The 18,880-nt window shown below is 41.4% G+C and overlaps 1 protein-coding gene across 1 annotated transcript; it reads left to right on the forward strand.

Moving 5' to 3' along the window:
* Positions 1 to 9,011: 9,011 nt before the first annotated feature.
* LOC138970322 (carbohydrate sulfotransferase 13-like) lies at positions 9,012 to 14,701 on the forward strand. Its single transcript, XM_070342799.1, has 3 exons — positions 9,012 to 9,138; positions 9,668 to 10,061; positions 13,205 to 14,701. Exons 1-3 carry the CDS (start codon positions 9,021 to 9,023, stop codon positions 14,079 to 14,081), a joined length of 1,389 nt encoding a protein of 462 aa, XP_070198900.1. The 5' UTR covers positions 9,012 to 9,020; the 3' UTR covers positions 14,082 to 14,701.
* The last annotated feature ends 4,179 nt before the right edge of the window (positions 14,702 to 18,880 follow it).

An 18,880-nucleotide genomic window follows, 5' to 3' on the forward strand; every position in this document is an offset into this window, starting at 1 on the left:
TGAAACATCAAAAAGGCAAATTCAACTGCACAGTGACGTGTATTTGTGTGTATGTGCGGGCGTGCGCGCGCGCAAGTGTGTGGGTGTGCGTGCGTTTGTTTGTGCGTGTGTGTTTTTGTGTGTTGTGTGTGTGTATGTGTGAGTGTGCAGGTGTATTTCTGACAGTCTGTGTCTGAGTGTGTCCGCGCTAAGTCTCCTACGCCTGCTTGTATGTCTGTATGTATACCCGTTTTGCTTGTGGTCCGTTTCAACTTTCCGTAAACATCCTGGTCCGGGTGTGTTGTACGTACAAAGTCTTTGTTATCGCAGTTTTCATTCAGTTCCTCGAGCGTTGTGTGTACATGAAATAGAAATCAAGATGTTATCACCTGGGGTAAATTTAAAGGGGAACCCCTTAAAGCCCCGGCACTGTGCAACACGTCCACATAATCGGAATGAGTCATCGACAAGCGATAAGAACAAACTCGCGCAATAACGCCCAACGAAAATGCAAGTTTGAGAAGAGGAAGATGGAAAAGTCACGGACACAGACAAAGAACATGTAGCCACATTGTTACAGTTTTATTATGTGACATTGTATTTGGTGTTGAAAACATCTGTCAGAATACAACAGTGCGATTTTTATTCCAAAAAGCGTGCATAGTGTAGACGTAACATTAAACAAGTCGCGTAAGGCGAAAATACAATATTTAGTCAAGTAGCTGTCGAACTCACAGAATGAAACTGAACGCAATGCCATTTTACTCGTAGCATCGTCAGGCCACCGCTCATGGCAAAGGCAGTGAAATTGACAAGAAGAGCGGGGTAGTAGTTGCGCTAAGAAGGATAGCACGCTTTTCTGTACCTCTCTTTGTTTTAACTTTCTGAGCGTGTTTTTAATCCAAACATATCATATCTATATGTTTTTGGAATCAGGAACCGACAAGGAATAAGGTGAAAGTGTTTTTAAATTGATTTGGACAATTTAATTTTGATAATAATTTTTATATATTTAATTTTCAGAGCTTGTTTTTAATCCGAATATAACATATTTATATGTTTTTGGAATCAGCAAATGATGGAAAATAAGATAAACGTAAATTTGAAGCGTTTTATAAATTTTTATTTTTTTTTACAATTTTCCGATTTTTAATGACCAAAGTCATTAATTAATTTTTAAGCCACCAAGCTGAAATGCAATACCGAACCCCGGGCTTCGTCGAAGATTACTTGACCAAAATTTCAACCAATTTGGTTGAAAAATGAGGGCGTGACAGTGCCGCCTCAACTTTCACGAAAAGCCGGATATGACGTCATCAAAGACATTTATCAAAAAAATGAAAAAAACGTTCGGGGATTTCATACCCAGGAACTCTCATGTCAAATTTCATAAAGATCGATCCAGTAGTTTAGTCTGAATCGCTCTACACACACACACAGACAGACACACACACACACACACACACACACACACACACATACACCACGACCCTCGTCTCGATTCCCCCCTCTACGTTAAAATATTTAGTCAAAACTTGACTAAATATAAAAACAAGTCGCGTAAGGCGAAAATACAATATTTAGTCAAGTAGTTGTCGAACTCACAGAATGAAACTGAACGCAATGCAATTTTTCAGCAAGACCGTATACTCATAGCATCGTCAGTCCACCGTTCAGGCAGTGAAATTGACAAGAAGAGCGGTTTAGTAGTTGCGCTGAGAAGGATAGCACGCTTTTCTATACCTCTCTTCGTTTTAACTTTCTGAGCGTGTTTTTAATCCAAACATATCATATCTATATGTTTTTGGAATCAGGAACCGACAAGGAATAAGATGAAAGTGTTTTTAAATTGATTTGGAAAATTTAATTTTGATAATAATTTTTATATTTTTAATTTTCAGAGCTTGTTTTTAATTCAAATATAACATATTTATATGTTTTTGGAATCAGAAAATAATGGAGAATACGATAAACGTAAATTTGGATCGTTTTATAATTTTTTATTTTTTTTTACAATTTTCAGATTTTTAATGACCAAAGTCATTAATTAATTTTTAAGCCATCACGCTGAAATGCAATACCGAAGTCCGGGCTTCGTCGAAGACTACTTGACCAAAATTTCAACCAATTTGGTTGAAAAATGAGAGCGTGACAGTGCCGCCTCAACTTTCACGAAAAGCCGGATATGACGTCATCAAAGACATTTATCGAAAAAAGGAGAAAAACGTTCGGGGATATCAATCCCAGGAACTCTCATGTAAAATTTCATAAAGATCGGCCCAGTAGTTTGGTCTGAATCGCTCTACACGCACGCACGCACGCACGCACGCACACACACACACACACACACACACATACACCACGACCCTCGTTTCGATTCCCCCTCGATGTTAAAATATTTAGTCAAAACTTGACTAAATATAAAAATGACATGAATAGAAAAGAAAAGAAAAACAAGAGGCGAAGCCTTCAAGGCTCACGTACGAAATCGACAAACAGTAACACAAACTCAATCACTCCGTCACACATACACACACACACACACACAGCAAGCATAGGTGAAACTGTGCAAGAAATCGAGACCCTGGATCTGCCAACTAGTCTCGGCCCGCTCACAATAACAATGTCCGAGACTTTCAGTAATTCCTTTGCGTGACGTCTAACCCTCTTACGTCATAATGTGACGTCTTCAAATAGTTTCTATCACACACGTCAAACACTTTTGACCGAGACGTAATCTTCTTATGCGAGCTTTATCCATAGACTCGGAAATGTTAAAGTTTCTATCACACACACACACACACACGCACGCACGCACGCACGCACGCACGCACGCACGCACGCACAGACAGACAAAGTTTATCATCGCATAGGCTACACTTACGTGAGCCAACAAACGCACGAACAAACGTTTTTGTTTCAGGCAAAATACCCACACTTAAAAAAACACTACAAAATTGCCAATGCTTATTTGAGAATGGCCACACAGTCTTGCGGTTTGGGCCGGATAGGTAAAATATTACGATTTTTAGCAAAACAAAGAACAAAGCCCCCCGCGGGTTAGGGGGAAGAATTTACCCGATGCTCCCCAGCATGTCGTAAGAGGCGACTAACGGATTATGTTTCTCCTTTTACCCTTGGTTTAAACAAGTTTATTCAGTAAATTCCATTGGTACTATTACCGCATACATGAAATAAGGAACATGGAGCACAACAAGCTAAGCTTATGAGCGTACTCTTAAAAGCAAATGAAATTTGGCGGACGATTTTAATATAACAAATTTGAAATAATGTCAAAATAATAATGGTAAATTATGGTAGACAAACATGTAACAATAAAAGGAAAAAAAAACCCAACAAAAGAACAGCAAACAAAAACAAAAAACAAAAAACAAAAAACAAAAAAACAATGCTAAACTAACAACAGTACTCACACGCGCTCGCACACTCACTCGCACACACACGCATACAATGACTTCCACATGGTTGAAAATAGAATACTACCAGAACAAGGAAATGTAAACAGTACTGCACATGGTGGATGAGATAAATGCATTCATTATTCAAAACGTTTGCTTAATAAGATAAACCTGAATAACTGGTCAAATATCAATGCATTTTCGCTGTCTGACTTGTCTCTATTGCCATACAGAAAATCATCAGCGGTTAGCAAATCATAGTTGGGCAGTGTTGACAAGGTGACTTCACGTATTTGAAGAGATAAGGGGCAATGAAAAATATAGTGCTCCGCATTTTCAACAGGATAACCACAAGTGCATGACGGGTCGGGAATTAAATGTCTGTCAAATAGATCACTATTTAGATTGCTGATCCTCAATCTCAGTCTGCAATGGATAATTTCTGATTTTCGATCAGATGTGTATCTATACGAGGGAACAACAGAATCATCAGAACTAATACGTTTTTTAAATAACCCAATAGAATCAAGTTGTTTTACAGTTTCTGGAAGCTCATTCCACAGGGAAGTCGAAGACAGAAAAAAATGACTTTTTATACAATTCAGTTCGAGAGTGGGGAGTCTGTCTGTCAAGTGGTCTTCGTCTATGGTAAGGGTTCACAGAAGCAACGAGAGGAGGCAGACGTTCTAGTAAGTATGGTGGCACGCGTGCATTAACTAATTTGAAATACAAAATCAATTTGTGTCTTTTTCGCCTCTCCTTCAGTGTTGTAAATCCTGATTCATCGTACAATTTTTGGTGACTCGTGCCACGAACTGCACCTATAATGGTTCTTATGGCATCAAGATGCAAGTTTTCTAATAAAGTAGCTAATCTGTCAGAACAGTTATCCCAAATGACGTCAGAAAAATCAAAATGGGGAATAATAAAAGATTTATACATAAGTTCAAGTGCCTTTCGGCTAAGGCGATACTTATAGGACCGAAAACATGAGAGAAGAACACGTACTTTAGATATAATTGACTGAACATGTGATTCCCATTTGCAGTCGCTCTGAATCAGTACACCAAGATGTTTGTGAACGTGGTTTTCTCTCAGAACTGTTCCATCAAATACAAGAGGAAGGGTTTCAGGCATTCTATTTCCAGAAAAGGTCATCAAATCTGTTTTTAAATTATTGAAATTAACTTTCCATTTTTCCGCCCAGTGTGCAATTTTGGCTAAGTCTGCATTTAAGATCTGTGTCCGCGTGTTTGCATCATTTAGAGATAAATACAAACTGGTATCATCAGCAAAAAGTTTAATGACAGATTCGATATTAATGACAATATCGTTAATGTACACAAGGAACAACAATGGCCCCAGAACAGAACCTTGGGGAACACCTGAAGAAACACGTCCGTATATCGATTTCCTGCCTTGGATAACAACGGCTTGTAACCTGCCTGTCAAATAATCTTCAAACCATTTTAATAAAACACCTCTTATGCCTATAGCATATAATTTATGCAACAAACCCTTGTGCCACACTCTGTCGAAGGCTTTTGATATATCACAGAAAACAGCCTGAGTCGTCAACTGCTTATCTAAGGATTGGCAAAAATCGTCATACATACTCAACAACTGAAAACTAGTTGAATCACCAGGAATAAACCCTGACTGAGAAACCGTTAATAAATCATTCTCTGTGAGATATCGAAAAACATGGGCTTGAACACATTTTTCCAATACTTTTCCAATGCAACTGAGTAATGAGATCGGACGATAGTTACTGCAGTGTTCTTTTTCACCTTTCTTATAAATGGGATTCACATGAGCTACTTTCCAAATTTTCGGAAACTTTCCCTCAGCCAACGATCTCTGGAAAAGGGTTGCAAGCGGATTTGAAATAATACAAGCAGCAAGTTTAAGAAGTTTATTGTGAACCAAATCAGGACCTACTGCTTTCCTAACATCGAGGTTGTTTAGAACAGCGTACACCATTTCGGTAGTTATCACGAGAGGACTAATGGAAATGGGCTCTTCTTCAACTGGTGGAACGTCATCATCATGACCTTGTATATGCGACTGTCGTAGAAATGCTTCATTAAAAATCTCGGCTTTGTCCTCTGCAGAGTAATACACAATTCCATTGCTTTCAATCGGCGGAATCTCATTTGTACTCATTCTCTTTCTTTTACCCTTGTTAAGTGTTTCTTGTATAGAATATAGTCAATGTTTGTAAAGATTTTAGTCAAGCAGTATGTAAGAAATGTTAAGTCCTTTGTACTGGAAACTTGCATTCTCCCGGTAGGATGATATATTGTACTACGTTGCAGGCCCCTGGAGCAATTTTTTGAATAGTGCTTTTGTGAACAAGAAACAATTGACAAGTGGCTCTATCGCATCTCCCCCCCCCCCCCCTTTCCCCGTCGCGGTATAACCTTCGTGGTTAAAAACGACGTTAAACACCAAATAAAGAAAAGAACGACGTTAAACACCAAATAAAGAAAAGAACGACGTTAAACACCAAATAAAGAAAAAGAAAGAAAGAAAACAAATCTACTGTTTCTGATTTTTTTGTGTATGTCGTTTCTCTTGGGTGAACTTGTATTTGTCTTTTGTGTTTGATGTCAATTTCAGCTCGTGACGAGGCGTGGAGGACGCAGTTGGTATAGAGCTGCGGGGGGGAGGGGCAATTCGCGGCAATATTGTTCCTACTGTGTTGTTCCTCTATTTCATTCCCTTCCCCCAATAATTCCCCTTGAAGCAATCATGCGTGTACGAGGAGAGAAATTCAAGTTTTACGCCCTCACGGCAAAGCCATTAGGGTCATGTTCCCGGGTTTTAACCCGACTTTAGATGAGATACACAAGGGTGTGCGTGTTTAGGTGGTATCAGCCATCTGCACTTATGGCAGAATGACCGAGGTCTTTTACGTGCCACTGTGGTGACATGGGGGTGGGAGATGGATACCGTCTCTTGGTCTGAACATAAAGTTGACCCGTGTCCGTCCCGGCCCGGATTCAAACCAGCGACCTTTCGATCACAAATCCAGTGCTCTACCACCTGAGCTACCCGGGCCCCCATGCGTGTACGTCTTTGTGGTGTCGCCCTTGTATGTAGGGTGCTGCGTCGTGGTTGGTTGATTTTGTACAAGCTAATGCTAATTGGTTGATCCTTAAAAGATGCGTGCGCATTCATTCACGACCGGGTAGATTTTGGACATTTTCATCTCGACTCTACCTTCAACTATCAACACCGTGTTTACTTCTCTACGGCTTTAGAGACCAGGTCAGTTTTTGGAGAGAAAAAAAAGTGAGAACCGCTTCATGTGCTGTGCGCTATCTGTGACTTGCTTTGTGCTTACGCTTGTGATTGCGACCACTGGCCTGAACACACGTGTGCCTTTGTGTGGCCTGCTAACAGTGACGGTCAAAACGGTGGAAGTGGCGGTTTGACCCTTCAGTGGTGGTGTTTACAGTCTTCAGGACGCAATCTTTGTTCCACGTGGCTGCCTTTTGCTTGGTGCGGTCGTTAGGGTCGGTGGTATTAGGTTGTAGGTAGTTTTGGCAGTAAAAATCGTCCTCCTTTATTTTTGTTTTCCAAATTTGTCAGGAAATTATGTAGACGGAAATTTCTCGAAATTTTTCTTTTTCTTTTCGTCTTTTTTTTTTTTTTTTTACATTTAGTCAAGTTTTGACTAAATGTTTTAACGTTGACAGGGAATCGAGATGAGGGTCTGGTGTATGTATGTATGTATGTATGTATGTATGTATGTATGTATGTATGTATGTACGTATGTAGGTATGGTAGGTATGGAAAGTATGGAAGGTATGGTTGGTATGGTTGGTATGGTATGGTATGGTAATTTGTATGGTATGGTAATTTGTATGGTATGGTAATTTGTATGTATGTATGTATGTATGTATGTATGTATTGTTTTGTATGTATGTATTGTTTTGTATGTACGTGTGTATTATGTGTGTGTGTGTGTGTGTGTGTGTAGAGCGATTCAGAGAAAAGTACTCGACCGATCTTCATAAAACTTCACAAGAGAGTTCATGGGGAAGATATCCCCAGACTTTTTTTTTCTTTTTTTTTATAAATGTCTTTGATGACGTCATATCCGGATTTTTGTAAAAAGTTGAGGCGTAATTTTTGTCACGCTCTCATTTTCTAACCAATTTTGTTGGAGGCTTAGAAATTAATTAATGAGTTTGCTCATTAAAGTTGTCATGAAAATTATTTTTTTGCACACAGATTCAAAATTGATTGCGTCGTATGCCTCATTAAATTCTGAATCTGAAAATGTATACGTAATATATTATGTTTACTCTAAAAATGTGATCACAATTAACGATCAAATGTTAAATAGGTCCAAAAATGATTTTATCTTATTCTCTATCATTTCCTGATTTGAAAAACGTATATGTTATGTCTGTATTATAAACAAGCTGTATCGTCTTGGTAGTAAAGTCGCGATATAACCTTCGTGGTTGAAAACGACGTTAAACACCAAATAAAGAAATAAAGTCTTGGTGATAAAATGCAGTGCGTTCAGTTTCATTCCGTGAGTTCAACAGCTTGACTAAATATAGCAATTTTGCCTTCCGCGACTTGTTTTCTTTTCTTTGTTTTTTTTGTAGGGTTTTGTTAGTATGTAGCATAGTGATATGTTGCTAGTCTTCCCTGGTCCACCACCCCCCCCCCCCCCTTCTCTCCGTCACCTCATTGTGCTGTAAATAATCATCACTTAATTTATTATTGGTCCGCAAAGAGATATTTCTCGCTCTCCATAACTTCATTCTTTGTTTGTGGAGTATAGTCTTGTACGGCATTGCGTTGGCTCGCCTCTGTACTGTATTTGTCTTTGTGTTGTCTTCTGTTAGTGACTGACTATTAGGGTTTAACGTCCTCTTAGACCAACTGGTCTATATTGGGACCGGTATTGGTAATACGCTGAAGATATGATACTTTGATTCGAACAAGCCCGCTGTGGCTGTCTTCTTCGACACACCAGCATTGGGTTTGTCTCGTCAAAGTATCGAAATACGATCATGATAACCAGAGACGAGAGATGATGCATGCGTGTCTTCGTGTTTTCCAAGCCCTGAGACTTTCGCTGTGAACGTGGGATTTTTTTCGTGCGCATGTGTGCACACGAGGGTGTTCGGACACCGAAGAGAGTCTGCACAAAGTTGACTCCGAGAAATAAATCTCTCGCCGAACGTGGGGATCGAACCCACGCTGATAGCGACCAACTGGCTACAAAGCCAGCGCGCTACCAATGCAACTGAGCTACGTCCCCGCCCGTCTTCTGTGAGTGTCCAGAATGAACGATGAGTTGGCTCGAGGACGGTCCGGCCTTTAGCATTAGTTTCCTGGCAGAACTCCTGCGTAACACCAAAGAGCTTGGCAAAGAGGAGTGGAGTTTCCACCCAACCTCGTCTCACGTATGCTTCCTGGCCTGGCCCCTTTCCACTCTACCTTATCAAGCTTGTAACAGTCTGTGCTTACATGTCTATTCTGATTTTTTTTTTAATAATTCACAAGGGAAGGACTCTGTTTTCTTTAAAACGCTCCTTTAACATTTATTTTAAACATATCAAAATGATTTGTGCAGGTGACATATTTCACGCGATGTTGGCACCTATTTTGAGGAGACTACGATGGCGCCGAATGTCGCTGTGGTTGCTGGTTATGGCGATCGTTGGATGTCTGGGGTTTCTCATCTTCACCAATCAAGTCCCTGTCTTGGGTAAGTGGTTTGCACGTGCGATTGATGTATTGTTAGTAGTGGTGGTGGTGGTAGTGTCGCTGTTGTTGTTGTTGGTTTTGTTGTTGTTGTTAAGGTAGGTGATAATGATGATAAGGATGATTATGATGATGACGATGATGTTGTTGTTGTTGTTAAGGATGGTGATAACGATGATGAGGATGATTATGATGACGTTGTTGTTGTTGTTGTTGTTGTTGTTGTTACTGCTGCTGCTGTTGATGCTGCTACTGATGATGATGATGATTTTTTTCTTGTGACCGTGCTAGGCAAAGAATATCTTCAAAGAACTTAAGCATATTTATTTTTCTCTCTCTCTTTCTCTCTCTCTCTCTCTCTTTCTCTCTCTCTCTCTCTCTCTCTCTCTCTCTCTCTCTCTCTCTCTCTCTCTCTCTCTCTCTCTCTCTCTCTCTCTCTCTCTCTCTCTCTCCTCCCATACCCAACCCAATACTTTAACCTGCCCCTCCCCCCTTCCTGTCAGTAACCTACCACCTTTCCTTCTCCACACCAGACGAAGATCCTCTGTCGCTCAAAACCAAACTGAAGGAAGCAGCCAAAGCCTTTTCATGGGGCTCAGACGACGATCACCAACCCCCATCACTACAACCACCACCACAATCACCACAGCCACGACAACCCACCTCCCTCCAAGCCTTCCAGAATCGGAGCCAGAGAGTGAGGGACGCCTGCTCTGCCAAATCTGGTAGCGCCGCTCAGGGGCAGCCGCCTTTCCCGTACCATAGTCTGTATGTAAGGTCCATGTCTTTCTGCGCACTGCCCAAGACAGGCACGACCTTCTGGAAATGGATCCTGTATTACGTGGATAAGAACATGACGGGGCCGCTGCTGTCGCACGATTATGGTGACATACACAAGCTCACCAGATACATGGAGAAAGCTGACAGGTGAGGGATTGGGGAGGTGCTTTTGTTGTTGTTGTTGTTGTTGTTGTTGTTGTTGTTGTTGTTGTTGTTGTAGAATGTTCCGGCATTACGTTCATGAAAAAAAAGAACATGACGGGGCCGCTGCTGTCGCACGATTATGGTGACATACACAAGCTCACCAGATACATGGAGAAAGCTAACAGGTAAGGGATTGGGGAGGTGCTTTTGTTGTTGTTGTTGTTGTTGGTGTTGTTGTTGTTGTTGTTGTTGTTGTTGTTGTTGTTGTTGTCGTTGTCGTCGTCGTCGTTGTTTTTGTTGTTCTAGTTCTTGTAGAATGTTCCGGCATTACGTTCATGTGTCTGTTACTTGCTGTAAGAGTAATCCGCACATATTATTTTACTAGAATGAATACCCGCTTCGCCGGGTAGCCGGCTTCGCCGGGAAGAAGGTTTTAGAGTCGTACGCCGGCTTCGCCGGGTCCGAACAATGGACCCGCCAAGCTTAGGTCCCTCCCACATTCGTGGAATGGGAACAGCACGAAAATGATTCAGTGGCCATAATGCCATTCCTGACCATATCGAGTCCCATCCTTGTCGACGAATGTAACCGTGTTAATCACCTTTGGAGGCGAACTCCACTCAAACAGGATTGAGCAATTTATAGCTTATCTGTAAGCCCTTTTGAACTGTTATGGCTTCTCAAAGGAAGGCCAGTACATACAAATACACAAAAGCCGCCAGACCACATCACAAACAGAACTGAACAATCCCCAGGTGTTGCTCACATAGAGAGAGACACACACACACACACACACACACACACACACACACACACACACACACACACAAACACAGAGAAGCCGTACCTATAGAGAGATAGATGACAGTGTATTTTTCGCGTGGCTATAAATTGATTCGACCTTTGCACTTTTACAGTGAGGATAATTTACGGGTCCAATTTACGTTCTGGACACTGCGGTGACCTTCTAAAAATAGTAACAGAACGCCGGGAATATCCGAAGACGCCCCACTCATACTATAGTGCACCATACGAAGGAAGGGAGGTAAACGCTGAAAACCTGGAGAAGATGAGAAGATAAGGAAGAGTTACTTATAATGGTGAAATGAACACAAAAACCAAAATCGGTTCAGCGCTGCGCGCTGAGAGCACGTGTTGAAATATCTCATCGATGATATTGTGTCCGGGGTGTAGCTGAATACGGTGTTCAAATTTGAAAAAGATCCACCGAGAACTTTGGCTTTGGTGTGTCGGTATGGGGGCCCGGGTAGCTGAGGTGGAACCAAAATAGCTGAGGTGGAACCAAAATCGGTTCAGCGCTGCGCGCTAAGAGCACGTGTTGAAATATCGACCAGGTTGTGTCCTGTCCCGGGTCTACCTGAATATGCCCACCAAATTTGAAGCAGATCCATCGAGAACTTTGGCCGTGCATCGCGAACTCACACACAGACACACACACACACAGACACAAGTCGTATATATGTATAGGTTACAACACGAGTGGTTTTTTATATGGCTTGTATTTCAGTCAAGACCCAGCGGATGAATATCATCGGGAGACACGAGCCTCTGGCGAGTGTCTCTCGATTGATATTCCCGCTGGGTCTTGACTGAAATACAAGCCATATAAAAAACCACGAGTGTTGTAATCTGTATATCCCATTCTACCATCAAACACAAAGTGTAGACTACTAGCGGCACTGTTGCGATCTGTGCAGGGTAAAACTGTTGCCAGCGAGACTTAGCCCTTTTGCAACCTTAAACTAAGTGACCGTCGCTGAAAAAATAAAACGAATGAGTGCATCGATAAGTACGCGGTAACACTACTTTCAGACCATTTAAAAGCTTTAAGTAAAGGTTCATAAGTTGCAAGAAAGTAATGAAGTCGAATAGAAATTAATTTAGTTGAAGCGCACAATTCTTTTGTTTTGCGTTTCAGGTCGGCAGAACGGGCGAAACGGGTTTGGGACCCATTTGGCTTACTCGATTCAGAATTGATTCCACGTTGTTTTTCTCGAACGTGTGTAATTAGGCTTATTGACAGAGAAGCAAATCTTAGGGAACAAATATGTAGGTTTAGATTTAACCATTTGCTCCCTATTTGAAATGTATCTACGTGATATGTTTTGCGAGTGTGTTTGCATGGATGAACTTAAACTGGTATGGGTGAGAGGAAAACGCGACCGACACGTCTGTCACCGCCGATTGATTGCATTTTGAAGGAATATGACTGGATTACGGAAAAATATGTGGACTTACTGCAGAGCCAGGCAAAAGAGTAGACTTGCTCGCAAAACACGTGAAACAGCCGATGTTTGATAGCTGAAGGCGCACACCGGCAAAACACACTACCGACAGATTCTCAAAAGTCGTCTGCTAACGATGCAAGGGGAGGGTACTCGTGTTTTTGTTTTGGTTCGCTAGCATCTGGTTATCTTGTAAGTTGAATGTTCGTTTTTTTCGACCTGCATTGCTTTCATAATGAAAGAAACTTTTGCTTATTGCATCTCATACATCAGATCAGTTCTGAGATTCATTTTTGCGTGCAACTGATGTGGTTTTCTGAGCCGTGCAATACGATTTTAGAACTTCATACAAATGTGTCACATTGTTCGGCGCGAGCGAGGTCAAAGGTCGGGAGGAAAGTAGTCCTTTGCCCAAATCGGAATCTGCACTATCATATATTTTTTGGAGTCCATGATGTATTTATTGAGCTATAAAAATACAACACATATACCCATACTGAAGTAACAGAGACAAAGAAGGGAGGTCATGGGATATATATAGATATGTTAGTTCGTGAATCCTAAATGACTGACTGACCGACTGATTGGCTGACTTTAATGACCAACAAACGATCGACTCACTTTCATTTTTATAATTAAGCAGTCACAGTGTGTCTCATTACTACTCTTTGGTTTTGTTCTGTTGTTGTTGCAATTTGCTCATTCATGTGACCTCCGTCGCGATATAACCTTCGTGGTTGAAAACGACGTTAAACACCAAATAAAGAAAGAAAATTCATGTGACCCTGTGGGGGGAGGGGGGGGAATAAAATTAGCTTTTAGCCCGTGACTCCGTCCGCCTTCTCATTGACATGTTCTTCTTCCTTCCACCACGTTAACAGATTCTCGGTATGCTTACAGGTTACCGCCAAGTGACGGGTTCAAGAACATCGTGTTCGTGCGCGAGCCCTACGCGCGCCTCTTCTCCGCCTACGTGGACAAGCTCTTCACGCCTCGCTGGGAGAACTGGCAGCGTCTGGCTCAGCCCGCCATGGCCTACGCTCGTCCCGGAGCATCCTTCATCAACAGACGGTGCTCGCACAACGTCACCTTCTCCGAGTTCGTTCGCTTCTTTATCCACGGTGAGATGGACCGCGACGCTCGGGTGAAGCGAAATGAACATTTCGTGCCCATCTCTCACCAATGCAACTTCTGCGGCATCGGGTACGATTTCATCGGGCGGCAGGAGAGATTCGCTGAGGACACCTTGGGCATCCTTCGGCAGCTGAACCGTTCGGACATCTTGACTTTCTCTGCCCTGGACGAGCACTACGAGGTGTACTTCATGGACGCGCTGATCAAGTACCACTTTGAGCACGAGCTGAAGAAGATCAGCGCCACGTTCCGCTGCATGTCCGCCGAGCAGATCCTCAGACGCATGTGGAAGGCCGTTCAGATCCGCGGCACGCTAAGCGCGGAGGAGTTCTTTCCCTTGGCTCGCAGCGACATCCAGGGAATGACCTTAGAAGGGTTTTTGCTGATGGCTCACCTCGCCTACAATCGTTCTGCTAGCGACAAGGACAGACAACACAACACGGCGCAAGCCTTGTTTGAGGCCTACAGTACTGTCCCTTTACACGATCGGCAGCTGCTAAGGCAGATTTTTGATGATGATTTTAAGTTGTTCGGCTACGAGCCCAACCACCCCTTAGTGTTCCCGCCCGAGGATGAGTTCGACTTGCCGTACTATAGATATTTTGACATTTATGATTCCTTCTTGTACACTAGTATTGTGTGATTCTGTCAGGTCCATTTCGCTTGCCATACTATCCTTCCATTCAAATGTATGGTTATGTCCTTTACATTAATATTGTGTGATTCTGTCAGGTCCATTTCGCTTGCCATTCTATCCTTCCATTCAAATGTTTGGTTATGTCCTTTACATTAATATTGTGTGATTCTGTCAGGTCCATTTCGCTTGCCATACTATCCTTCCATTCAAATGTATGGTTATGTCCTTTACATTAATATTGTGTGATTATGTCTGGCCCATTTCGCTGGCCATACTATCCCTATATGCAAATGTATGGTATTACATTCCATGAATATTGTGTGATACTGTCTGGCCTATTCTCCTTGCCATACTGCTGATATTTTGACGTCTATCCTTTTCTGTGCACTTATGTATGGTATAGCTCTGCTTTAAAATAGTTGAACTTGTGCTATACTATGGATATTTTGATATGTATGATTCGCTCCAGTACACCGGTGATGTGTAATTCTATCTGACCTAACTCGCTTATCAACACGTTCAAGTGTATGGATTTTTTTTCTCATTGTGTGTTTGAGAATGTGTGTGTGCGTGTGTGTGCATGTGTGTCTGTCTGTCTGTCTGTGTGTCTGTCTGTCTGTCCCCGTGCGTGTGTCCCCGTGCGTGAGTAGATGTGTACGCGCATGTGACATTATAAGATGTTTGATGGGTTGTTGACAGACCAGCTTTTTTGTCGTCCGAGGGGGAGCATATCGTCTTTTGTTTCATATTTATTGACCAAGGCCGAAGGCCGCGGTCAATAAATATGAAACAAAAGTCGATATGCCCCTCAAGGACCGACAAAAAAAGCTGGTCTGACAACAAACCACCAAACATCGTTTTTGTCATCATTTTGGTAGTGAGAAAATAAGATAACAATCAACACAGGGAGCCATGCTTTGAAACACGGGTTCCGTGCTGATAACCACACGAGTTCCGTGCGGATAACCACTGGCAATCAAAGCTGGCGTGTGAAAGCAACTTTCTGTATTTTTGAGTTCATAAAATATTGGGATGAATACTGATGTCAGGTTTGAGGATGCACAGTTCTGTTTGTTCATCTCGGTATTCCACTCCGTCGGCTTTCAGTTGTGAGTATTAAGCTTAGTGATCGAATGTGGAAGCTACGTTGGGTCAAAGGTCACAGAAGATTTGCGTCGTGCAGCGAAGGAAAGAATCGCGATCTTGTTTCCGACTCAGTACCTCTTTGTTTTTCATTAGACCTGTCAATCTGCTAGCTCGGCTTTGTGAGATGTTTGCATATCTTGTTGCTATTTTCTTTGCTTTTATCATTATTTCTTATTTGTGCTTCGTTTATCGATACAACGTCTTGTGCACGGGTCAAAATGTGTGTGTCAGGGGTCAATTGGTTTGACTTGAACTTGACGTTCGTGTTTCTCACACAAAGATACACGCACTCCATGACTTTGTAAGAAGACATAACATATCGGTAGGTTTGATTTGTTTGTGACGAATTTATTGAAGTAGTTTTGTTTTTTTGTTTACTTTTGCCAGTTTGCCAGTTGGTTTTTGGAACTTTGCAAAGCAGTGTCGTGTCGTCTGTTTAGGTCTGGGGAAACGCCAATGAAAAGAGCCGAAGAATCCTCGAGCGTTTCTATTGGGTTTGCTTTTGATTATCCATGTAATAGGGCTTCTTGCAACTATGGTAACCGGGGATTTATTCCCCGGGGAACATGAGATTTATTTCCCAGGTGCTTGTGAATGAAAACTCGTGAAAATGATGACAATATTCATTATTCGAACAAGACTGCTGATTTTGCTCAAAAGTTCGGCAATTGATGATACAGTGTATGAAGTATTTAGGCATCCCTCCTCCTCACCCTTCCACCCCCCCCCCCCCTCCCCTTCTCTTTCCCTCGCCTCACCGTATTTCCCCCATCTGTTACCAAACAATCCCAAGACGCTTATGCGCCGTAAGCTTTCTATATAACTTTTAGCGTAGCAAAGAATGTATTTCAGTGGTTTTGGTTCTTTTACTCTTTGGTCGGGATCAGAAAGCGCCGCCACTTTCTTTGTAACTTTTAGCGTAGCAAAACAAATATTTGGTTTTAAAACTTTTACTCTTTACTCGGGATCAGATGCGAAATGGGAAACGAGAGAACCAGAAGAAGAGAGGGATAGCTAAACAGACACAGAGCTATTTGGGTACGATGACAGTTGATCATGTACACAATATATATATGCAAACGACACATAGAGATTGAAGTAATATGTTAAAAGATATATTGAAACATCAAAAAGGCAAATTCAACTGCACAGTGACGTGTATTTGTGTGTATGTGCGGGCGTGCGCGCGCGCAAGTGTGTGGGTGTGCGTGCGTTTGTTTGTGCGTGTGTGTTTTTGTGTGTTGTGTGTGTGTATGTGTGAGTGTGCAGGTGTAATTCTGACAGTCTGTGTCTGAGTGTGTCCGCGCTAAGTCTCCTACGCCTGCTTGTATGTCTGTATGTATACCCGTTTTGCTTGTGGTCCGTTTCAACTTTCCGTAAACATCCTGGTCCGGGTGTGTTGTACGTACAAAGTCTTTGTTATCGCAGTTTTCATTCAGTTCCTCGAGCGTTGTGTGTACATGAAATAGAAATCAAGATGTTATCACCTGGGGTAAATTTAAAGGGGAACCCCTTAAAGCCCCGGCACTGTGCAACACGTCCACATAATCGGAATGAGTCATCGACAAGCGATAAGAACAAACTCGCGCAATAACGCCCAACGAAAATGCAAGTTTGAGAAGAGGAAGATGGAAAAGTCACGGACACAGACAAAGAACATGTAGCCACATTGTTACAGTTTTATTATGTGACATTGTATTTGGTGTTGAAAACATCTGTCAGAATACAACAGTGCGATTTTTATTCCAAAAAGCGTGCATAGTGTAGACGTAACATTAAACAAGTCGCGTAAGGCGAAAATACAATATTTAGTCAAGTAGCTGTCGAACTCACAGAATGAAACTGAACGCAATGCCATTTTACTCGTAGCATCGTCAGGCCACCGCTCATGGCAAAGGCAGTGAAATTGACAAGAAGAGCGGGGTAGTAGTTGCGCTAAGAAGGATAGCACGCTTTTCTGTACCTCTCTTTGTTTTAACTTTCTGAGCGTGTTTTTAATCCAAACATATCATATCTATATGTTTTTGGAATCAGGAACCGACAAGGAATAAGGTGAAAGTGTTTTTAAATTGATTTGGACAATTTAATTTTGATAATAATTTTTATATATTTAATTTTCAGAGCTTGTTTTTAATCCGAATATAACATATTTATATGTTTTTGGAATCAGCAAATGATGGAAAATAAGATAAACGTAAATTTGGAGCGTTTTATAAATTTTTATTTTTTTTTACAATTTTCCGATTTTTAATGACCAAAGTCATTAATTAATTTTTAAGCCACCAAGCTGAAATGCAATACCGAACCCCGGGCTTCGTCGAAGATTACTTGACCAAAATTTCAACCAATTTGGTTGAAAAATGAGGGCGTGACAGTGCCGCCTCAACTTTCACGAAAAGCCGGATATGACGTCATCAAAGACATTTATCAAAAAAATGAAAAAAACGTTCGGGGATTTCATACCCAGGAACTCTCATGTCAAATTTCATAAAGATCGATCCAGTAGTTTAGTCTGAATCGCTCTACACACACACACAGACAGACACACACACACACACACACACACACACACATACACCACGACCCTCGTCTCGATTCCCCCCTCTACGTTAAAATATTTAGTCAAAACTTGACTAAATATAAAAACAAGTCGCGTAAGGCGAAAATACAATATTTAGTCAAGTAGTTGTCGAACTCACAGAATGAAACTGAACGCAATGCAATTTTTCAGCAAGACCGTATACTCATAGCATCGTCAGTCCACCGTTCAGGCAGTGAAATTGACAAGAAGAGCGGTTTAGTAGTTGCGCTGAGAAGGATAGCACGCTTTTCTATACCTCTCTTCGTTTTAACTTTCTGAGCGTGTTTTTAACCCAAACATATCATATCTATATGTTTTTGGAATCAGGAACCGACAAGGAATAAGATGAAAGTGTTTTTAAATTGATTTGGAAAATTTAATTTTGATAATAATTTTTATATTTTTAATTTTCAGAGCTTGTTTTTAATTCAAATATAACATATTTATATGTTTTTGGAATCAGAAAATAATGGAGAATACGATAAACGTAAATTTGGATCGTTTTATAATTTTTTATTTTTTTTTACAATTTTCAGATTTTTAATGACCAAAGTCATTAATTAATTTTTAAGCCATCACGCTGAAATGCAATACCGAAGTCCGGGCTTCGTCGAAGACTACTTGACCAAAATTTCAACCAATTTGGTTGAAAAATGAGAGCGTGACAGTGCCGCCTCAACTTTCACGAAAAGCCGGATATGACGTCATCAAAGACATTTATCGAAAAAAGGAGAAAAACGTTCGGGGATATCAATCCCAGGAACTCTCATGTAAAATTTCATAAAGATCGGCCCAGTAGTTTGGTCTGAATCGCTCTACACGCACGCACGCACGCACGCACGCACACACACACACACACACACACACATACACCACGACCCTCGTTTCGATTCCCCCTCGATGTTAAAATATTTAGTCAAAACTTGACTAAATATAAAAATGACATGAATAGAAAAGAAAAGAAAAACAAGAGGCGAAGCCTTCAAGGCTCACGTACGAAATCGACAAACAGTAACACAAACTCAATCACTCCGTCACACATACACACACACACACACACAGCAAGCATAGGTGAAAC

The sequence above is a fragment of the Littorina saxatilis genome, linkage group LG7, assembly GCF_037325665.1.
Source record: "Littorina saxatilis isolate snail1 linkage group LG7, US_GU_Lsax_2.0, whole genome shotgun sequence".
NCBI classification, from domain to species: domain Eukaryota; kingdom Metazoa; phylum Mollusca; class Gastropoda; order Littorinimorpha; family Littorinidae; genus Littorina; species Littorina saxatilis.

Coding starts and splice junctions, on each gene's coding strand:
- LOC138970322 (XM_070342799.1), top strand. CDS start 9,021: ATGTTGGCACCTATTTTGAGGAGACTACGATGGCGCCGAATGTCGCTG. Junction 9,139..9,667: donor CAATCAAGTCCCTGTCTTGG/GTAAGTGGTTTG, acceptor TCTCCACACCAG/ACGAAGATCCTCTGTCGCTC. Junction 10,062..13,204: donor TACATGGAGAAAGCTGACAG/GTGAGGGATTGG, acceptor GTATGCTTACAG/GTTACCGCCAAGTGACGGGT.